Genomic DNA, 24,417 nt, shown 5'->3' with positions numbered 1-24,417 from the left:
TTCCACTGAGTCCGTGTTCGGTCCGTCTGCGCTGCGGTACGGCTTCGGAGCCGATACGTTTCCACTCTAATCATTGTGTCAACTCCCACCTTGGTTCATTGTCTGTACTGACACTGGGCTGACCCAATCACATCTCTTACTAGCCCCTCCTCCCCACCCCCACCCCTTGTCCTCGCACAGCTCCGAGCCAGAAATGAGTTGATGGGCCTTTTTTCAAAGCAGTCATTTTGTGTCTAGAAGGCAGGGTAAACATGTCCAAGCTAAATATTAACACGTTCACTGCCAATGACGTGTTTTTACGTCAAACAAAATCCAACCGTTCACTGCCAATGACGTGTTTTTTCGATTTTGTTTTTTTGACGGTGGGATGTGCATCTAACCCTTTTACATCTCTTATATAAGTATTGGACGTGTACAACGTGTACAACCCATTCCACCGACCCACTAAGTGGCGACAGTGCTTTCCTGACTAGAGGAAGGCAAGCAAAAAGCAGTGTGACGAAGCCATTCTCATGAAAATGGATTGGCGAAAACGCTTTCGTTTTCACGCTGATTGCTGGCTGTGCGGGATTGCAAATTTGCATAATAGATTACGGGTGGAACACACTTTGAAACACGCAGCATAAATATGACCAGAATCGCAAAAGCTTCATCAAAGCTCTCAACCAAAACTCCAAGAAGCGAGCGAGTCCATCCAGACTTCCTCAAAGAGCGGCCGCGCAGACAGGCACAGCAGCAGCAAAGCAGTGAGACTGGAACAGAAACGAGCTTGTGACACGGCCGCTGCAGCCAACAAGAACACACACGGAGGGAGGAGTTGGAAGCAGAGGGGGGTTTCCTGCTGTTATGGAGGAAATTACTGTTCAAAACTATTGTTTAGATGTCTGAGGTCTTACTGATGCCAAAAATGAATGGTTAAAGTGACTGTTCTATCGAATTTCACAAAAAGCCGTTTATCTCAGAATAATTTTTCTGATGCTGAAACCATGCTGTATTCAACTGCTAATGCTTACATAACTACTAACTCTACAAACTAACTATTTTAGACAGAGAAAGCACACATTCTATTAGTTCTTTTGAGATATTGTGTGTTCACAAAATCTTAGCAGAAAAGAATCCTCGGGTCTTGAAAGATGAGCCAGAATCCTCAAAAAAACCCTCTGGCAGAACCTACCTACAGTAAAAAAAAAACGGCTGGCAGTGAATGTGTTAATAAGGGCTTCCAACTTCCATCTATTTAGGTGTTCCAGTGCTGGGGCCCTCCTTAATATTTTGGTTGCACCTGTGTTCTCCCTGCCTTTTAAACACAAAATGGCTGCTGTGAAAAATGCCCATGATGATGGATAAACAAAAGCCAAGCGAGGTGCAGAGAAGTTTCATGCCAAGAAACTAAAATAAAACTTGGGTTGGATGCTGGCAAATATGCATGTTTGCAGGGGCACCCGTCATTGTAGAGCAATGTGTGCCTCTCCATGCTCACCATAAGCCATTTCCAGGCACGGTGGCTCAGTGGTAGAGCTGTCGCCTCACAGTCAGAAGGTCCTGAGTTTGATTCTCGCCTGGGACACTGTGGGCGCTGTGGTTGTGTTCCCCCCCATATCTTCAGTGCCTACTGCCCAGGTGGGGTATCTCGTCATAAGGGCCTTTCTCTCTGTGTGGAGTTTGCATGTTCTCCCCGTGCTCCCCCAGGGGGTTCCTCCGTATATAACCCCCCCACTAAAAACATGCAGAAGATCAGATCGTCATCGTCATCCGACCAGTGACGACAACATCCGAAGTTGGTCCCCGGGCGCTGTACGAGAAAGCGACCACTGCTCCTGGCCTGCCCCCCGGAGGAAAGGACATGCCTGGATGGGTTAAATGCAGAGGACACTTTTCACACTTTTCACCATGTGGCCGCATGCATGTGTTGTGGTGTTCGTGTGACAATAAAAGACAGGGCTTGTCCCGTTACGAGAGAGTTTTTTTTACGAGAGTTTTTTTTCCACACATGAAGTCTGGACTCTGCCCATTAAATCAGACCTGGGTATTTACCAGACTTAACCTTCCAGACACGAGGGATCATTTCCACACATGAAGTCTGGACTCTGCCCAATAAATCAGGCCTGCCTGACTTTAGTTAGCTAACGTTAGTCCTAGTACTGGCCAGCTGGCCAGCCTCCCCTCCGTACCGGGAGAGGAGTCTGGGATAACTGGGATAAACCCTCCCCTGCTCTACTCTGCTCTCCCATTGGAGCGACTGTTTCAGTCGCTGCCGGATGTCCGCTCCCGGCTTATTACAAGCTCTGTCATTGGCTCCGACCATGTCAATCAGAGCGGGTTCCGCTCCCTCCTCCCTGTGTGTCGCTGTAAATAGTGCCCTGCCGCCGCAGCGAAAACAACAACGCTAAGTAGCTAGCCAGCTAATGGCACAAACCTCCACGCTAGCTCATTGCTACATGCTGAAAACGGCAAGTTGGATTGTTGGAAACTATTTTCCATGGGCAGTGCCGCTAAGCGCCGTCCATGGCAATCCCATTATGGAGACCTGCGGCGCCAGACTCCTCTCGCGGTAGGGAGGGGAGGCTGGCCAGCGAGACTAGGGATGCATCAATATGAAAATTGTGACCGATACCGATAACCGATATCAACTTTGCTGTTATGGCCGATAACCGATATTTGCCAACATTTATTTACTCAAAAGGAATTTCAGCATTTCAGTTTAATGTGTTTCCAAATGCAGCTGCTTCTTTTAATTAAATACTGCTTCACTACCCTGTTTAATTTGATGCTGCTTTTAACACTACTTTTAATCAATAGTGTTACAATATGATTGTATCTGTGTATAGGATACTAGTTTCCACACGGACAGTTTTGTGTGTAACACCAGGAACAGAGAATGGTGTATGTTTTGCTATCAGTCTGCTGAGCATGTTCATCTGAAGACTTGATTAATAAATAATAGTGTAAGCCACTAAAGAGCTTTAATCGTCCTTTCTATAGATACAAGATAGAATGAAACATGGTGGCAGCAGTGTTGGGAAGTAACGAGTTACTAGTTACTCGTTACTGTAATAATATTACTTTTTCCAAGTAACGAGTAGTGTAACGAATTACTATAGAATATAAGTAATAATATTACAGTTACTTCAAGATAAACGAGCTTGTTACGTTAGTCGTTACATCTTTTGTTGAGTCCATTCTGTGATGCCCCTGCGCTGCAAAACGACACGCGGCATTCATTGATCACAAGCAGCATGGCTTTAACGCTCCCAAAACAAGGTGACGTCACCGCAGAGCCGAGGAGGAAAATCCGTGGCTGCGAATATATTCCCATGACTTTGTTTTTGTCGGGAAGAAAGGTGACACGATTGAACATCAAAGTCAAATGTAAACGGTGTCCAGGACAGGTAGGCTACTAACACTCTTTCCACTGTGAAAAACACGAGCTCAAACTTCCTAACGTTAACGTTACGAGACGAGAGGACAGCACAACAGAAACCGGAGAGATAACGTAAAAACTCACAAGCTGGTGGACATCAAACATTGCTGTTATTATTGTCAGGTTAATGTTAATGTTGCAGAGCTAACGTTATTTGTGACACAAACTTGTTAAGCAAAGATGTAGCCTATACGTATTGAGTTTGCATTGGCAGTGCTTACTGCATTCTATAAAACAGAAGATAAAAGATTGCATCTTGTCAGTCATCACTTTGAGCCAGGTGTGCTCTTCATCAAGCATCTCTGTAGGAAGCTGTGCTCTGGCAAAGCGATTAGTTTAAATGGAACGGCACATAATAGACCTAGTTCACACATTCGCACCGCAAAGTCTGCATTTTGATGAGAAAAACGCTATGGGCCTTTTTCACAACGGCCATTTGTGTCTAGAAGATACAGTATACACAGGTGCAACCAACTAACTAATTAAGGCTCCAGCACTGGAACACCTAAATGGACTGGAAGTTGGAGGCCCTAATTAACATCTTGGTGCACCTGTGTTACCTCCTGCCTTTTAGACACAAAATCGCTGCAGTGAAAAAGGCCTATTGCCATTTGTGTGGAATGTAACGGAAAAGTAATATAACGAGTATCTAACGAATTACTTTTGGCATGGAGTAATAAGTAAAGTAATAATATTACTTTTGAAAATAGTAACGAGTAATATGTAATATATTACTTTTTTAGTAATGAGTGCCCAACACTGGGTGGCAGCGGTAAGCTACTTTGTGAAAAAGTAGTAAAAAACTAACTTTAGCTGTGTGCAGCTACCCAGCGCTAGCGCGAGCTAGCAGGCCGGCTAGCAGCTAGCAGAAACAACGCAGGAGCTGGAGGGGGATAGCGAGGAGGAGTCTCCGGATCGGCAGGTGAAGATGGAAGGCTTGAAGCCCCCCCGCCGCTATGTTTGGACTCTGGCAACCTGGCGAAGTCGTGGAAGTCATGGAAAGAGGAGTTTACACTCTACATGGATCTTTCAATACCGGATGCAGATGAAGGTATGAAGATAAAGCTGTTCTACTACCTCATAGGAGAGACCGGTAGAGAACTTTGTGCAACCTTGATGAGCGATGTGACTTCTGCCAGAAGGAAACTGGATGATATGATAGCAAAATTTGATGAACATTGCAACCCGAAGATAAATGAGACAGTAGAAAGATATCGATTCTTCATGAGAAATCAAGGCAATGAGGAGAATATTGACTCATATGTGACTGATCTCAGAGTGCTAGCCAGCACATGCAACTTCGGAGACATAAAGGACTCACTTATACGTGATAGGATTGTCTGTGGCAACAACAACTCAGGACTGAGAGAAAGGCTACTCAGAGAGGAAAAGTTGACATTGGACAAGTGTCTACATCTGTGCAGAGCTACAGAACTGTCACGTGAAAATAGCAAAACCCTGCAAGGAAATGCAGTGGAAGAGGTCCACATGATGAGACACACGGCTGAGCATGATAAAAACACAAAGACGGTGTCATGCATGTTCTGTGGGAATACGCACGAACGGAACAAGAGCAAATGCCCAGCCTTCGGAAAACGCTGCAAAAAATGTGGTAAAGAAAATCATTTTGCGATAAAATGTAAATGCAAACAAGAAAAATTCAAACAAGAGAAATGGAGAGGAGGAAAACAGGTACACTATGTAGCTGAACATGACGGCAGGCGCGGCTCCAGTATTGGGCCTGGCGGGCCTAGGCCCACCCACTTTTTCCCCAGGCCCAATCAGATTTTTTTTTTTTTTTTTTTTTTAATTAATTAATTTTTAAAACGAACATTTGAATACAAAATAAACACACAAAAACGTTTCCTGACTCTTTCTAACAATAAAAGAAAAATAAAACTGTTATATTAGACTTCAAGTACTGACGGGAGTTAAATTTGGCGCTTCAGTTGTTGTTGTAATGTACAGTGTAGCTAAAAAAGGTCAAAAAAAGCCCTCAAATCATTAATTTAAATGAGATATTCCTCTAAATATCGCTAAAAATGTAAAAAAAAAAGACCTCAAAATTTTTTTTGGCGAGGGTGCCGCCAAATCGGGTGCCGCCCATCTTGGCGGCACCCTTCGGGTGCCGCCAAGATGGGCCCAGCCTACATTTGTTGAGCCCACCCAAAACTGAAATCCTGGAGCCGCCCTACGGTGAGGATTATGAAGATATCTTGAGTGTCCCTGCTACAGAGATTCAGAAGGGGGAAAGTGGCAATGACAAAGCCAAGAGCAGCCAGCTTTTTGCAGGGATGCTGGTGGACGAAGAGCTTGTGAGGTTTCAAATAGACTGTGGAGCTACGTGTAATATAATCCCCATAAATCTAGTGAATCCAGACACTCAAATGGAACACACTAAAAAAGTGTTGGTAATGTATAATAAAACCAAGCTCTATCCACTAGGCAAATGCAAAGTGAAAGTGAGGAATCCGCGGAACCAGAAGCTGTACCGGCTGGAGTTTGTGGTAGTGGATAAAGACTGCAGACTGCCACTGCTGGGCAGAAAAGCAAGTGAAGCTATGAAGCTAATCAAAGTACAGTATGAAAACATACTGGCTATCGACAGCATTGTGACAGAAGAGGAACCATCTCAGAGCGAAACAATAAATATGGAGAAGATAAAGAAAGAGTATGGAGATGTGTTCACAGGTGATGGCTGCCTGGAAGGGGAGTACAAGATCGAGATCAAAGAAGAGGTGGAGCCGGTGAAACTTCCCAAGCGACGAGTCCCAGTCGCCATGATGACTCCGCTGAAGGAGGAGTTAAAAGATCTTCAAAGGAGAGAGATCATCACTCCAGTGGAGAAAAGCACAGACTGGATCAGTAGTCTGATCACCGTGCGTAAACCTAATGGGAAGCTACGGATATGTATAGATCCTAAACCACTAAATAAAGCACTGAAGCGCAGTCATTTTACCCTTCCCACTATTGATGACGTCCTCCCCGACCTCTCAAGAGCAAAGGTGTTTTCTGTCTGTGATGTCAAGCATGGATTTTGGCATGTTAAACCCCGTGGAGAAATCAAGCCATCTGACCACATTCTCTACACCATTTGGCAGATTCCGGTGGCTCAGGATGCCCATGGGAATCAGTCCGGCCCCTGAGATTTTCCAGCTGAAACTGACACAGGCACTGGAGGGACTGCCGGGCATATACATCATAGCCGATGATGTATTGATCACTGGAGAGGGTGATACACAGGAGAAGGCCAACAAAGACCATGACGAGAAACTGAGACAATTCCTAAACAGGTGCAGGGAAAAGAACATAAAACTGAATGCGGACAAGTTCAAACTGCGCCAAAAAGAGGTGCCATACATCGGACACCTGTTGACAGACGATAGACTAAAGCCCAACCCAGATAAGGTTCGAGCGGTGAGAGACATGCCGAGGCCAACTGACGTGAAAGGCATACAGAGACTCGTCGGCATGGTGAATTATCTCTCCAGTCAAATTTATTTATATATTTTTTTTTATATAGCCCTAATTCACAAGCATGTCTCAGAGGGCTTCACAGAAAGTATGTCTAGCTAATTCTAGCTGACACAACAGTAACATGAATATACAGAATAAAGATAACATTTGAACAATTGATAATATAGAAAATATAGGAATGAGGGGAGAGCAGAGGAGAGCGCAGAAGAAGGGAGAATAGCAGGGGGAATGTGAGAGAGTGATGGGGTGGGGAGGGTATAGGAGGTGGGGAAGGAGCAAGAGGAGAGAGCAGGAGAGGGGAAGGGAGGGGAGGTGTGGGGGAGAAGAGAGCAGGGGGAGGGAGGAGGTGGGGAGAGAATGAGCAATATAGACGGAGGAGAGGGGGGAGGTGGGGAGAAGATAGGAATGTGGAGGAGGAGAGAAGGAGAGATGGGGATGCAGGGGAGGGAGAGCCAGGGTAGAGAAGCAGGGGGAGCGTCCCACATCCCCCCCCCCCCCCCCCCCCCCCCCAGAGAGGACAGAGAGGAGGAGAGAACAGAGAAGGAGAGGTGGGAGGGTGCAGGGGAAGAAGTGCAGAGGAAGAAGTGCAGAGGAGGAGAGAACAGAGAAGGAGAGGTGGGAGGGTGCAGGGGAAGAAGTGCAGGGGGAGAGGAGGAGAAAACAGAGAAGGAGAGGTGGGAGGGTGCTGGGGGAACGCGGGAGGAGGAGGCGGGGGAGGGAACAGACCTCTCCGCCCCCTCCCCCCCCCCCCCCCCCGAGAGGACAGAGAGGAGGAGAGAGCAGAGAAGGAGAGGTGGGGGGGTGTAGGGGAAGGAGTGCAGGGGGAATGTGAGAGAGGGGAGAGGACAGGGAGGAGGAGAGAACAGAGAAGGAGAGGTGGGAGGGTGCAGGGGAGGGAGAGCAGGGGGAACGTGGGAAGGGGCGGCGGGGGAGGGAAGAGCATGGAAAGAGAGGGGACGGGGGGGGGTGGGAAATGTGGGAGAGTGGGGAACAGGAGGGGGAAGAAGGGAAAGGAGCGGGGGAAAGAGAAAGAGAGGGGGGGGGGGGAAGATCAGACAACTGACTACACTGACTACTCTAAGCATTAACCAGAGCTAGCTGGGACATAGTATCTAGCTAGTCTACAGCCTAATCTGGCCTATCCTACTCTGCTCTAGTCTGATCTTTGCCTGAACACTATAACAGGTCAGCCTTAGGCTGTAGCTAATCTATCGCCTACCTAAACTGTTCTAAACCAACCGGCAGCCCTCGACCAGTGATGAAGAGCACCGATGCCCCCCGCCCCGGCCCCCCGCCCACATAAGGCGTGGGAGAGAAGGCCGGGCCGGGACACAGCGGCGTCCCCACACCCCCAGTGAACGCAAGAAAACCTTTCCACCAAATGGATTGCCCCAGTGACTTGGCTTGGCTGAGGAGGAACCTTGTGAGGTCGTTGTGCTACAGGGGCCCAGCAATGGTCGCCTGGGTAAGCCCACCCCCCACGCGACCCGCTCCCAGACCCGCCCCCAGCTAGTGACTGGGAACTGAGAGAGCAGGCCACGCAGGCCACGCGGGCCCACCCAGGCAGTGAACCCAGCGGCGGACCCCCATCCGGGGACTCCCCTCCGAGACAGGCCGAGAGATGCCGGGCTAAACCATGAACAGAGTTTTCCAGCAGTGAAACTCTGCAAATGGTTTATTATGGAAATAAAATTTACAAGAGAACAGAAAATTGAAAATGTAAAAAAGAGTCCAATAGAGGGATATAAAAATGTATTTTTTAAATTATCCTAAATCAGGGAAGGGAGTTGAAAATGTCAAAAGTAGAGTCCAAAGGAAATAGAAAATGTAGTCTTTAAGTGTTCGTAGGTTTAGAGAATACTAGCTAAGGTGATGAGGCCGGGGGGGGGGGGGGGGGGGGGGGCCCGGTCCCCCCCTTCCCTTAGGCAGGCAGGTGACCAGGATGATGAGGATAGGGGTCGGTGGTGGTGAAGAGCCCGGGGTGTCAGACAGTAGAAGGAGTAGCGGGTAGATGGCCTAGAGTGACGACAGGTGGCTAGGGCGATGACGGCCGGACCTAGGGCTGCAGCGGCGGGGGTGTACGTCAGGCCAATGAAGGACACCTGAGGGGGAGAGAGAGAAGAGAGTGGGGGAATCTGCGCAGAGGTGGAACTGACTCTATAGACAACAATAAAATTAGGTCAAAACAAAATTTATTAGGATTTATTTTTTTATTTTTTAGGATGACTAATACTATACTGCTAATTCAGGTCTAAGTACCACCTAACACCACTGTCAATGATTCAGCCCTGTTGATGCGGACCGTAAATCATGACCTACAACAAAATTTATTAGGATTTTTTATTTTATTTTTTAGGATGACTAATACTATACTGCTAATTCAGGTCTAAGTACCACCTAACACCACTGTCAATGATTCAGCCCTGTTGATGCGGACCGTAAATCATGACCTACAACAAAATTTATTAGGATTTTATTTTTTTTATTTTTTAGGATGACTAATACTATACTGCTGATTCAGGTCTAAGTACCACCTAACACCACTGTCAATGATTCAGCCCTGTTGATGCGGACCGTTAATCATGACCTACAACAAACAAAACTAAATTAGGTCAAGTCTAAGTTTATACTGATACTGCTGGCTTGTGATTGCCCGCTCAGCAGTTCAGGACTAAGTTTATTCACCAGCTATTAGATTTTGTATCTAAGCTACTGGGTCGACTGATGCCATATTATTAAATTAGGTCAAGTATAAGTTTATAATGATATTGCTGGCTTGAGACAGCCCGCTCAGCAATTCAGGATTGTATGTACTCAAGAGCTAATAAATATTTCTAGAGAATGACATCATCAGACACAACTATCAAGCACAACCAAATGATTGGGAGAATAAATGGGTTTTGAGTCTAGTTTTGAAGATTTCAATGGAGCCAGCTTCCCTAACTGACAGAGGAAGCTGGTTCCAGAGATGTGGAGCACGGTAAGAAAATGCTCTGCTACCTGCTGATTTTTTCTTAATTTTAGGGACGGTAAGATAATTACCGTCCTGTGAGCGGAGAGTACGCGTGGGAACATAGGGAATGATTAGCTCAGATAAGTACGGAGGTGCGAGCCCATGCAAAGATTTATAGGTTAACAGAAGCACCTTAAAGTCTGATCTGGCCTGAATTGGGAGCCAGTGGAGGGAGATTAAGACCGGAGTTATATGATCAAACTTCTTAGTTCTAGTTAGAATTCTAGCAGCGGCGTTTTGCACGAGTTGTAATTTATTTGTGCTACAAAGTGGAAGGCCAGAGAATAAGACGTTACAGTAGTCGAGTCTAGATGAAACAAAGGCGTGTATTAAGGTTTCGGCATCCGTTGCATTTAGCAAGGGACGGATCTTTGAAATATTGCGGAGATGAAAGAAAGCTATTTTAGTGATATCCTTAATGTGAGCATTGAATGACAGAGTAGGATCAAAGGTAACACCTAGGTTTTTCACCTTTGAGTTTGGAGTAATTACGCAGTTCTCAATGTTCAGACTAAGATCAGCGAGGAATGGAAGTTGGGTTTTTGGGCCAACAACTAGTAGTTCCGTTTTGTTGGCGTTTAGTCGTAAGAAATTATTTGACATCCAGTCTGTAACAGCGGTTAAGCAGGATTCAAGATTAGCGAGTTTAGAGCGATCGTCTGGTCTAATTGGTATATAAATTTGGGTATCATCTGCATAACAGTGAAAGTTAATGCCATATCTACGGAAAATTTCGCCAAGAGGCAGTAAGTAAACTCCAAAGAGTAAGGGACCCAGGACTGATCCCTGCGGTACACCAAACTTCACTGAGGAGAAAGTGGACATAATATTTTTATATGAGACACAGTGTGTCCTATCAGACAAATATGACTTTAGCCAGGATAGGGCAGTGCCCCGGATACCTACGTAGTTAGATAAGCGGTCTAGGAGGATCTTATGATCGATTGTATCGAAGGCTGCGCTTAAGTCTAATAAAATGAGAAGAGAGGAGAAATTAGAGTCGGACGCAAGGAGAAGGTCATTGGTTACTTTTGTAAGAGCAGTTTCAGTACTATGGAGTGATCTAAAACCAGATTGAAAGGGATCGAGAAGTTTATTATGTGAGAGGTAGTCAGTTAATTGTGTCGAGACTACTCTTTCAAGAACTTTAGAGAGGAAGGGGAGATTTGAGATTGGCCTGAAGTTGTTAAGAACCTCAGAATCAAGGTTTGGCTTTTTAAGTAGAGGTTTGATTACAGCAGATTTGAAGGAGGTAGGGACAATGCCAGAGGATAGGGAGCTATTGATAATGTTAAGTAAGGGGGGGCCTAGTATTGGAAGGAGTTCCTTAATCAACTTTGCAGGGAGAGGGTCGAATAAACAGGTTGTGGATTTAGATGAAAGTACAATTTTTGAAAGTGCATTTAGAGAGATAGTCTCAAAATTCGAGAGTATAGTACTCTCGTCTAAGGTTCTAAGGACAGGGCTAGGAGAGGGGTTAGCACCCTTTGTGAGTAATAGAGAGTTGCTAATTTCATCTCTAATACAGATAATTTTACGGTTAAAGAAGTCAAGGAAGTCATTAGCTGTAAATGGAGAGTTTGTATTGGGGGAGGGTTTGCGAGTAAGATTTGCGACCGTGTCAAATAGAAATTTAGGATTATTTTTATTAGTGTTAATAAGATCTGATAGGTAGGAGGCTCTTGCAGCGGAGAGCATACATTTGTATTTTAGTAGGCTATCACTCCAAGCTAGTCGATAGACTTCAAGCTTGGATGATCGCCATTTACGTTCTAGTTTTCTGCATATTAATTTTTGTGCGCGTGTATCGTCAGTATACCAAGGCGAGGGTTTTTTAGGGCGACGGATTTTAGTACGTAGAGGTGCGATAGAATCAAGCGAGGCAAGTAAGATTGAATTAAATTGATTTGTGAATTCATTAATGGAGTCGATCCGCTCTGGGAGAGAGGAAAGCGGCCCCGATAACAAATCAGCGAGTTCAGTGGGAGTAGAACTATCGATACGGCGGGCGGTGTAGGTATCGGCTAGGTTTGATTGCCGGAGGGGCAGGTCTATTTTAAATTTAATTAGATAATGATCTGACAGTACTGGAGGGTATATCAAATTCTATGAACACTTATCAGATGACTGTGAGAGACTGAGACAGCTCACCCACAAGGAGAATATGTGGGACTGGACGTAAATGCATGAGGAAGCATTTTGCCGTCTCAAGGACAATATGACCAAAACGCCAGTACTGAGGTACTATGACCCAGTAGAAGAGCTGACACTGCAGTGCGACGCATCAGAGACAGGTCTAGGTGCGGCGCTGACACAAAAAGGGGAACCTGTCGCATTTGGAAGCAGAGCACTGACGCCAACAGAAAGGGGCTATGCCCAAATCGAAAAAGAATGTTTGGCTATTGTTTTTGGCATGGAAAAATTCCATCAATACACATATGGTCGAAGAGTGACAGTACAGAGCGACCATAAGCCGTTGGAGAATATCGTAAAAAAGCCACTGTTGAGCGCACCAAAGCGGCTCCAAAGAATGCTGCTTAGGCTGCAGAGGTATGAGATAGATGTGATTTATGTCCCTGGACGTGACATGCTGTTGGCAGATACCTTAAGCAGGGCATACCTGCCAGAGAGCTCAACGGCAGGGTCGGCGGAGTCTGAGATCGAAACAGTCAACATGGTAGACTACCTACCTATCTCCACAGAGAGACTGAGCAAGATACGCTCTGCCACCCAAAATGACAAGACACTGCAGACACTGATTAAGACCATTCAAAGCGGATGGCCACAAGACAAGAATCACACACCGAGTGATATAATGCACTATCACTCGTTCCAAGAGGAATTGAGCTTTCAGGATGGAATCATCTTCAGAGGTGAGAGAGCCGTCATTCCAAAAGCACTCCAACATGAGCTCACTAGCCGTATTCACTCTACTCACCTGGGGGTGGAGGGATGCCTCCGGCGTGCGAGAGAATGTTTGTACTGGCAGGGAATGAGCGAGCACATTAAGACATTCATACAAAAATGTGACATTTGCAGATCTGTAGAAATGAGACAACAAAAAGAGACATTGCACCCACACAAGGTAACAAGCAGACCGTGGGCCAAAGTTGGCACAGATTTGTTTACATACGACAACAAAGATTACCTCATTACGGTAGATTACTACTCAAACTTTTGGGAAATTGACTATTTGCCAGATACAAAGTCGTGTACTGTGATAAGAAAGCTGAAGGCTCACTTTGCCCGTCAGGGTATTCCAGACATTGTTGATGATAATGGGTCACAGTACGCTTCCCAGGAGTTCCAGCGGTTCCGTCAGCTGTGGGAGTTCCAACACAGAACTTCATCTCCCGGATACCCACAAAGCAACGGGATGGCGGAGTCGGCGGTGAAAACGGCAAAACGACTGATGATGAAAGCCAAGGCAGCGGGAGAGGACCCGTATCTGGCTATGTTGGATCACCGCAACACGCCAACTCAAGGACTACAGACAAGCCCAGCTCAGAGGTTGCTGAGTAGGCGACCAGAACTCTGCTACCAACGAGGGAGAGTCTTCTACAACCAGAGGTGAAACACACAACACAAGCACGGATAGACAGACAAATGAGACAAGCCAAATACTACAACAGGACAGCTAAGGACATGGACACACTACAGCGAGGAGACCGTGTTCGAATCCAGCCTTTTGAACCCCGCACCATCTGGAGAAAGGCTACAGTGGTGGATCCAGTGGATCACAGGTCCTACGCGGTACGACTGGACACCGGCGGTGTGTTACGGAGAAATCGCCGTCACCTTAGGCAGGACCGGGGCACTGAACCCGGTCTGTCAAACGAAACAGGGACTCGAGAACCACACACAAAACCAGACACTGTTGCAGCACCTGACATACGTGTTGGGGACACACAACGAACTGTGACCACCAGATCTGGGCGAGCAAGTGTGAGGCCAGGGTACCTTGCAGACTATACACGTTGAACTGGGGTGAAAGAGGGAAGAAAATAAATGAATAAAATATTGAAAAGTAAAAAAAAAAATGGAAAAATAGAAAATAGAAGAAAAATGAAATAACAATAATAATAAGAATAATAATGAGAAAAATGTGAATGAAATGTACATGATGTGCTGGAGGAAAAGAAAAAATGTTGACAGGTTGGGAAGAACGGATTGAAATGTGTTCGGAAATGTTTTTGTGTTACAGTAATTGTTGATTACAGTAATAGTAGGCTATTGTTTGAAATGCCACTAGAATGTTTAATTTACAACAGTAACAGATTGTTGATTACTACAGCAGAGATAAGTGCCACTGAGATTATATTTTATTTTCTAAGTTAATATGGAAAACATTCTGTTTATAATATTCAGTAACTGATTTGGTTATGGTTATTGTTAACAGGAGGTCACTTCAAAAAGAAAAGAAAAAGGATGTTACAATATGATTGTATCTGTGTATAGGATACTAGTTTCCACACGGACAGTTTTGTGTGTAACACCAGGAACAGAGAATGGTGTATGTTTTGCTATTAGTCTGCTGAGCATGTTCATCTGAAGACTTGATTAATAAATAATAGTGTAAGCCACTAAAGAGCTTTAATCGTCCTTTCTATAGATACAAGATAGAATGAAACAAATAGCACGTCCATCATGTGTCAATCAAATTGTCTCATCCCGCCCGCCCACCAGTAATGTAGTGTACACACTATGATCTGTGTACTCGGTGATCGACTGCACTTGACAGGTTTACGTTTGTGTCATCAAGTTAGCAACAAAGATGCTACATGTCTTTCTGTGAAGAGACGCAGGAACAGAGAGACATGACGCTTCTCTTTTGGCCCAGCAAGTAGCTGGAGCCTTTCCTAGTACTCTACATATTCCATCGCTGCTCACAAGATAGACTGAATCACTAAGCCAGAACGTGGCAATACCTCAGGCCATATCCCATAGTCCTTTGCGGGCCATGTGACTGTGGCCCTCCTTGCCCAAACCTGTACTTGTGATTTATGTCCACTAGATGTCACCACAACTGATACTTTCCATTAATTCCATACTCTGCTTGCTAGCAACAAAAGATAGTTAAACCCTTTTTTAGTTGTTTTACTACCTTTATAAACTATTCTAATTTGTATGAATGAATTGCCTTCATCTTTACAGAGAGAGGAAGACGAGTGATGACAGACGGAGACCTGGACTGCAGACATCCAGTCAAACCAGCATCGTACAAAGTAAGACTTGGAGTGTATCTACTGTTGTCACCATTTCTACAACCAGGACTTCTTGTGTTGCTACAGACACATTGTTCTTTCTCATGCAACATATACACATACACAGTTTGTGTGTGTGTGTGTGTGTGTGTGTGTGTGTGTGTGTGTGTGTGTATACACACACACACACACACACACACACACACACAACATTAATACCAGATACTATACAGTATTTGAGTAACCCTTATTTACTCCTTCATGTCTTCCAGTGGACGGTGCTCTGCAGGTGGTTTTAGATAAGCATAAGATCATTCTGATAAAGAGATGTGGATTTGTGACAGAAGGAACTGAAGCAGGAACCGCTGAAGCAGGGACTGGAACCTCCTTCAACAGGATCTACACTCTGCTCTACATCACAGTGGGACGAAGTGAAGATGTTAATACCCAACATGAGGTGTGGCAGCTGGAGACAGTGTCCAAGATGAAGACCCGCCTCCATGATGCTCCACTCAAACAGGAGACAGCATCCAAGATGGAGGAGAACCATGAAGCTCCGATCAAGTGCCACGACATCTTTAAACCCTTACCTGGCCAAGAGAAGAAAGGGAAAGAAAACAAACAAAGGTTACCTGGCCAAGAGAATGAAAAGAAAGAAAAAGAGATAAAAATCAGAGTAGTTCTGACGCAGGGCATTGCTGGCATTGGAAAAACCTTCTCAGTGCAGAAGTTCACTCTGGACTGGGCAGAGGGCTCGGAAAATCAAGATGTCAGTCTTGTGATTCCGCTTTCGTTCAGGGAGCTGAACTTGATCAAAGATAAGCGGTACAGTCTTCTCACGCTGCTCCATGTTTTCCATCCAACATTACAGACGGTCACAGCAGAGCAGCTCTCTGTCTGTAAAGTTGTGTTCATCTTTGACGGCCTGGATGAAAGCAGACTTTCAATGGATTTCCAGAAGACAAAGGTTGTGTCTGTCGTCACACAGGTATCATCAGTAAATGTGCTGTTGACAAACCTCATCAAGGGGAATCTGCTTCCCTTGGCTCTCCTCTGGATAACTTCCAGACCTGCAGCAGCCAATCAGATCCCTCCTACATGTGTTGACAGGGTGACAGAGGTACAAGGGTTCACTGACCCTCAGAAGGAGGAGTACTTCAGGAGAAGATGCAGTGATGAGAAGCAGGCCAGCAGAATCATCTCCCACATCAAGGCATCCAGGACCCTCCACATCATGTGCCACATCCCAGTCTTCTGCTTCATCACTGCTACAGTTCTGGAGGACATGTTGACTACAGACCAGAGAGAAGAGCTGCCCAAGACCCTGACTGAGATGTACTCACACTTCCTGCTGGTTCAGACACAGAGGAAGAAGCAGAAGTATGAGAGACGTGAGAGGAGTCAACAGGAGCTGATGAAGACTGACAACGAAGCTCTTCTGAAGCTGGGGAGACTGGCGTTTGAACATCTGGAGACAGGCAACCTCATGTTCTACCAAGAAGACCTGGAGAAGTGTGGTCTTGATGTCAGAGAGGCATCAGTGTTCTCAGGAGTGTGCACAGAGATCTTCAAAAGAGAGTGTGTGCACTTCGAGAAGACGATCTACTGCTTTGTTCATCTGAGCATTCAGGAGTTTCTCGCTGCGGTCTACCTGTTCCACTGCTACACAAACGGGGCTGAGAAAGTACTGGACACATTCCTGGGAAAATACTGGGACAAGGACAGATACAGGACTGAAAGTAATAAATCCCTGGATGTCTTTCTGCAGAGAGCCATGCTCAAAGCCCTGCAGAGTAAAAATGGCCACTTGGACCTCTTTGTCCGCTTCCTTCATGGCCTCTCACTGGAGTCCAGCCAGAGACTCTTAGGAGGCCTGCTGGGTCAGACAGACAGCAGACCAAAAAGCATCCAAAGAGCCATCAGCAACCTGAAAAAGATGAACACCTCCAATCTCTCTCCTGACAGAAGCATCAACATATTCCACTGTTTGATGGAGATGAATGACCAGTCAGTACATCAGGAGATCCAACAGTTCATGAAGTCAGAGAACAGATCAGATAAGGAACTCTCTGAGATCCACTGCTCAGCTCTGGCCTACATGCTGCAGATGTCAGAGGAGGTTCTAGATGTGTTGGACCTGAAGGCCTACAACACATCAGATGAGGGACGGCAGAGACTGATCCCAGCTGTGAGGAACTGCAGGAAGGCTCGGTTAGTCCTGGTATCTTATTTATTTATTTATTATTTACTTATGTATTTATGTATGTATTTATTTATTCACTCATGTCAATGGCACCAGCTAGTCTTCCTGGGGTCTGAATCCAGTCCATCATATTCATACAACATCACATTTGTGTTGTATATGTTCATCAATAAAAAATGTTGATCAGTTTAAATACGTTATTGTAGATCCCACTCTGTGCTTTAAAAAGCATATAAGGAAGATCAGCCAAACACTGAAATAGGGCTGCACGATATATCGTTTACACATCGACATTGCGATGTGCGCATGCGCGATAGTCACATCGCAGGACGTGCGATGTCAAAAGCAAATTAACTCGTCATGTTGCTTGATAAACTCTCACTTTAGGGGTAGCCTACTGAGTGAAATGCAGGCTCTCTCAAAGGAGAGAGACGCCCCGCTACTGTACTCACTCATTTAATGCTTAGCTTCAACACAACAAACATGCACAGAGAGCAAAATTGAATTGTTTTTGCTTATGTTGCGTTGCTGACAGTAGCCTGTCTGTAAACGATGTGATTGCGAGGCGGACTTGTCCACAGCTTGCAGCGCACTAGTATACAGCAGGCTGGCTGCTGTAACTCAACATGTCCGTGGAGTGGAGATATTTACTCTTGAAACACCAAAAAGCAAGACCGCAACTTATGACACGAAGGCTAAAGTGATTACTGAGAAGTTGTCCGTGTATCACCGCAGCTCTCTCTCCCCCTCAGTCTGATGTTGCATCACATGATAGCAGTAACGTTACGGTAGAGGTAATCATACATAGCGACTCATTTACACAAAACATGTCGGTGAAAATAAAAAGACAATAGACATAGCTGGGCAATTAAATATATATTTATTACTTTTCACGAATGAATTGTTTGTCACCGGTCGGCTGCATGTGAATCCTCGTCTCTGTACTGCCCTGCGTGCGCTCAAAAACCGGAACTCCCCAAATGCGGAGCGTACCACTTGGTAGTTTCTGGAGGGGGGTCAGACCAAGTGTGTGAAGTAACCATGTGTGAAGTGGCAGCGGTGTTTCATTGTTGATTTATTGAAACGTTAGAAGAACGAAAGAAGTTGAAAGCAGTGATTATAATCAATTAAATCTAATGTTTTTCTGCAAATAGCATCATTGGGAGGTAGATTCTGGCACTCAATATTAGGGGTGGGCAATATATCAAATTTATATCCATATTGTATTGTGATTTGAGACTATATGGTCTTAGATGTTGGATGGTAATATGGTGATACAGCATACATGTTGTCTTTCCCTGGTTTTAAAGGCTGCATTAAAGTGAAGTATAGGCTAGTGACATTTTAAAGTAGAATGTCATAACTCACTTTTTCATGTATGTAAGTCATGGAAATCCATTGGTCAAAATGTGTATGCACCCTGATAGATGACGCTCTGAGGCCTACCAGTAGGTCACAGCCCAGTGGTTGAGAAACATTAAAATACCTAATTTCCCCTCCAAAATCAGATGGACTCCTCTACAAAATCATCCCAATCATTCTAGAAATATTATTTTCTTTCAAATAGAGCTAATCTGGTGAAAATCTGTATTTTTTCATATCGCAATATATATCGCATGGGCGGGGAATATCGCAATGTCAGTTTTTTCCAATATCGTGTAGCCCTACACTGAAATATAATCTAGCCAATTTCAGACCGATCAGAAACTCGCTCACTACTGTGGCATCCAAGATCTTTTTAAACACAATTATTTTTTCTCATTTCTCCTATTGTATGACATGTTGGTCATAAAACATCCCTAAAGCTGCTTGAGTCTCTTCATAAACGAGCTCTGAAAATATTTGACAAGAAACCACGACAACATCACCAATGCCGTATTGTAGAAAAGGCTCCAGGTTGTAGGCGTGGAGCTGACGCGATGACGTCACCCACACACGTTTCCCCACACGCACTATCTCACTCTCTCACTCTCTCCCTCTTAATTGATACATAAAAGAATTAGCGCTTCTACCGTCTGCAGAAAGCCAGCTGAGAGACGAAAAGAGGTGAAAGGAAAGACGGGCAGTTCTCATTAACTCATTGAGTGCCAGCCACTTTTGGAGAACGGACGCTCCCAGTGCCAGAGTTTCAGAGCGTTTTCAGTGATTTCTCGAGGCCCACAGAATATTGTGTGATATTACTATGTAAACACCGAACACGCACAAAGAACGATGAGACTCTATTGTATCAGCAGCAAAAAAAAGTTTATTGATATCATTTTCCGTTCTTTAGTTATCAGCCAGAGAAGATAGGTCAAAAACAGCAAAAACAGGCGTTTCTATCTACAAGCTGAGATATTGAGCCTTTTGTGAAATTAAGCATTTCAAGCAAATCACTGACTCTGAAGCTAATATTTTCTGACCTGAAACATCTGAACAGTAATTTCCTTCAATATAACAGCACCCCCACCCCCCTCTACTGCAAACTCCTCCTCCGTGGGTGTGTCTCTGGTGGCTCTGCTTGCTCTGAGTGCTGCGTGTGTCAGGCGAGTCTCTGCTGCCTGGATGGCGGCCGCTCGTCGGGGGAGTCTGGATCGGGCTCGCTCGTTTCTGGGGTTTCGGTTGTGAGCTGGGATGAAGCTGCGTCCGATTCTGGGCTTTCTGGGCTTTCTGCTGCACGTTTCAAAGTGTGCTGCACCCAGAGTCTATTTTCGGAGCCCCCCACCGTTGTGCGCCGGCTCCCAGCGCGACAGCGAAAAGCCAAACCATTCTCATGAGAATGGTTTCATCACGGCTTTTTCTGCTGTTTTTACTCAACTTTCTCTAATCTGGAGAGCACTGTCGCCACCTAATGGGTCGGTAAAATAGGTTATACACATTCAACATGCCCCAAAATTTTACAGGAGATATATTAGGCTTTGATCCACGTCCCACCGTCAAAAAACGCAATTGACGACAATCGTCGTCATTGGCACTCTACGTTACTAAACGAATTGACGACGATTGTCGTCATTGGCACTCAATGAGTTAAGTGAAGTCAGCAGTCCTCAGTTCTCCCTGTGTTGGATTCCTCCGACGTGCGTTGTGCGTCGCTGAAGAAGAGTTAAAGTGGACACTTTAAGTTTTCCTCACTGTTTGCACCAAGAGATGGCGATGCCGCACGTGGTTAAGCACTTGTTCAGCTCTCAGCAGAGAGCGTGCATCCACATTAGAGGCAGTGAGCCTCGTCAGTATCGGGAAGAATGATGTGGAATTTGTAGTGCCTGTTGAGTTCAATGTAAAGGTTTTTTTTTTTTTTTTTTTTTAACCTTTATTTATACAGGGGGAGTCTCACTGAGAGCAATGCTCTCTTTTTCAGGAGTGCCCTGTTCACATTCACACACACATTCATACCTGGAAGCTGACCAGTACAACCACAGTCTGATCTGCTGGCCACTGATCAGCTCCACTGGAGCAGTTGGGGTTAAGGGCCTTGCTCAAGGGCACCTCAGTGGTGGTAATGAGGGAGGGGCAAGCGCTGCCTTTTCACTTTCCCCACCCAGATTTATCCTGCCGGTCCCGGGGATTGAACCGACGACCTTCCGGTCACAAGCTCGCTTCTCTAACCATTGGGCCACCACTGCCCCAAGGGGTGAATTGTAGGGGTGCACCGATCGATCGGCACGCAATCTGTATCGGCCGATTTTGACCTAAAATATGTGATCTGCTGCTGCAGATATTTCTTTATTGTCGCCGATTGCATAGCCGATCATGCTGCACGTGAGAAACATGAGGCAGCCCATTTTCATGTCTTCAATGTCTATCGTTTAACTTTCATATTGTGCTCTAACGTTTATATCATTGTGTTGCAAAGCACACGCTTTGCTTTCGTCAGTGTACTCACCTCCACACACCACACCAGACTGTCAACACACCCCTTTGAATCACACAAATCAGCTGGTGATTAGAGCAGACTCAGCAGAGAGAAGTTACCTGCAGTCCTCCCGCCTACCGAGGCATTTGCATGCTGTTAAGTCCGTGTTTGATCCATATTTGCGTGTATCCTCCTAACGTTAATAGCTCCGGTTAGCTTTAGCCTCTTTAGCTTAATCGATAAAATAGTTAACTTGGGTCGAAGTTATTTTTGTTGTGTAACAGGGAAATCCCGGAAAATGGAGTATTTTTGTTGAGTGAACTGAACTGCATTGAACTGGTAACATGGAAATCCCGAAGTGGAGTGATTTTTGTTCTTTTATAAACTGAACTGAGGGAACTGGACTACTACTAGCCATTTAGTTCAACACAGTCTTGTGCTCCAATTATCTCACACACACAAAATCATGTTGGCGGTTTCCTTTAGCCTACAAAATATAAAATATTGATGTAGAAAAAAAAGAAAATGTGCTGCACTTTCAATTTGATGAATGAAATGTAGGCCTATATGTAAAATGGAAACTGTTCTATAATAGACTGCTATAGCTGCTTACAAAATAAAAAAATAAAAAAATATATATATATATATCTGTGATCGGTAATCGGTAATCGGTGATCGGTCGATGATCGGTTGGGCAGATATTTCTCATAGGTGATCGGCAATCGGTGATCGGTGGCAAAAAACGTGATCGGTGCACCCCTAGTGAATTGTGTTTGTTTATATCTGTTTATTTAATTCCTGCAAGTTAAACGCCCAAACCTTCATGTTATTTGTTAGACTAAAAATGGGTTAATATTCTTTATGAGTGCAGAGGAATAATCGTATTGTAAATGTGAAGATACTATGATAAGCTACAGGTACATCTAGGTTTGGATATAATTACGGTTAAGTTAAAGCCCCATTCAGTAAGTTTTCCACTGCGCCCTCTGCGTGCATTAGTATCGATAACGATATCGCCGTTCAAAGTCAACAAAACACAGCGCCAGAAGCTCTATGTACATGTTGTGACATCGGGTACTCACCACGTGATGAAATAATAATCCATAGTTCCGTGAAACATCATTTTCGTAGCAAATCCGAATCGAGTTACTTCCTTGCTTTCCAGCAGACAGCGCTTACGCTGTACAGCTCATGCGCACATGCTATTTTTTTTTCTTTCTTCTTGCTACGGGACGTGACAGACAAACTGCTTAGTCCCAGTGCTGGCCAATGGAGGGCGGTGTGGGATAAATAAAGACGAGGGTCTCCCTATTAAAAGTCAATCTACCATGTCCTGTGACTAAAAAGCATTTATATTACAGTAAAAAATGTCAAAAATCTTACTGATTGGGGCTTTAATTCATTTATTGTGCATGTAAAGCCTGTCTACTTAGAACCTGCTAAGTTTCTGCCTTACACATTGAGCAATCCTCATCACCGAAATGGACTACATATGCTGTAGGATTTAATTTGGAGTTGGTTAATTAATTAATTAATTCGTTAATGACCCTTGGTGATATATATATATGTGTATATGTATACAGATAAGAAGATTATTTTACTGATCGTGATTATTATTGTTTGTTTCATAGAACCACACCCACCTGTCAAATAAACACCTTGAAAGGAAGTTCTGCCTCCCTGTACTTACCCTACACCCCATGGCGACGGTTTAACTGCTGAACCACATAGCCTCTAGAACACGTATAACCTCCCGCTATAAAATGTTAAATTTTGAAAATACAATCATGTGTTCCAATATCCATATGGTGTTCAAGATAACACATAATGCTCCTCCCTTTGTCCAACTCAGCAGCAGAACAAAGGTTTGAAAGTAAACCATAGTTTATAGATATTGACGCAGCCCTTTCAGAGGCTGTGCATGTTGGATAGTAATCCCTCACGTCAGCGATGACTAAAGATTGTTTGTACTTGCTGTCACCAACCATGGCCACGCCCCCTTGCACATCACTCCCCTTAAGGGCCGCATGTGGGGTATATAAGGCAGGCGCGCACATCGTTCTGCTCCCAAAATAGTCCTTTTTTTTCACTATTCTGTGGAGCAGTGTGCCCAGATCTGAAAGGGCTGCGCCAATATCTATAAACTATGGTTTACTTTCAAACCTTTGTTTATATTCTATTGGCTCCGCCCTTTCAGAGGCTGGGGTGACCAGGCAGGGTATTCCCCTTTGGACCACCTAGCATCCTCACGGGCCGGGCCCGGGGAGCAGGTGTGGTTTTCAAAGGGGAAAACTCATTTAAGACATAATAGGCAGAATCAGATTCTAGCCTATCCTTTCATGTCCATGAAGCACCATTTGCTCTCTACAGGAAACTCGGGAGGAAAGGGAGAGAAATAGTCTCCTGGAGAAGGTACCCAGGCAAGCATTTTGTGCCCTAATAACCTTTCCTTAAGGAGGAGGGGCAGGGGAAGTTCCTCTTATAGGAAGAAGACCCCTGTTAAGAAAACCCCACCATTTGTCTTGCTTTAGGGTTTGCACTATTTAGTGCTTGTAGAAGCATAGAAAGAGGTATTACCTTCTTTCTCGTGCTCCCAGTACTGAGTGGGTCAGAGAGCTCTCTGAGACATCTCTCAGGTAAAAGCGGATGAAGGGACCAGCTGAGGCCCATGATGCCGCTGCACAGATGTCTGCCACAGACATACCCCTCAACCGGGCCATGGAGGAGGCCATGGCTCTGGTGGAATGTGCCCTGATGCCCTGTGGGGGCTCGGTTCCTGTCTCCATATAGGCCTCTGTGATAGCATCTCAAAACCAATGGGAGAGCTGCTGTGTGGATAGGGCGGCCCCTGGTGACTGGACTCTTTAGTGGACAAACAGCTGTTGTCTCCACCTGATTTTTGACGTGCGTAAAACATATTGTGTCAGAGCGCGTATTGGGCACAGGCAGTGTGCCGCCTCCTCAGAGGGGTCTCTGTGAGGAGGAGGACAGGAAGCCTCTAAGGAGATAGTTCTTGATCTGAAGGAGCTATATAGAGACTTTGAGATAAAGGAGGGATTTGGCAACACGGTGGCTGATCCTCCATCTGCTCTGATAGACAGACACGATGGTGCTGATCCTCCATCTGCTCTGATAGACAGACATGATGGTGCTGATCCTTCATCTGCTCTGATAGACAGACACGATGGTGCTGATCCTTCATCTGCTCTGATAGACAGACATGATGGTGCTGATCCTTCATCTGCTCTGATAGACAGACATGATGGT

General features: G+C 45.1%; 1 protein-coding gene across 1 annotated transcript in view; it reads left to right on the top strand.

Annotated features, from left to right (window-relative positions):
- LOC310771333 (NLR family CARD domain-containing protein 3-like) overlaps nt 1-24,417 on the top strand; it is a gene marked incomplete at its 3' end in the record, with an annotated part of 86,021 nt that overhangs the window by 4,181 nt on the left and 57,423 nt on the right. Inside the window, exons 2-3 of the mRNA XM_083663968.1 lie at nt 15,066-15,136; nt 15,388-17,326. Of these exons, the coding sequence (XP_083520094.1) occupies nt 15,066-15,136; nt 15,388-17,326 (2,010 nt within the window). The remainder of the gene's footprint in view (nt 1-15,065; nt 15,137-15,387; nt 17,327-24,417) is intronic.

The sequence above is a fragment of the Poromitra crassiceps genome (genome assembly GCF_964638095.1).
Source record: "Poromitra crassiceps genome assembly, contig: HAP1_SCAFFOLD_532, whole genome shotgun sequence".
NCBI classification, from domain to species: domain Eukaryota; kingdom Metazoa; phylum Chordata; class Actinopteri; order Beryciformes; family Melamphaidae; genus Poromitra; species Poromitra crassiceps.
Note: the sequence above shows the minus strand (reverse complement) of the source record. Positions and strands in the feature narration are given on the sequence as shown.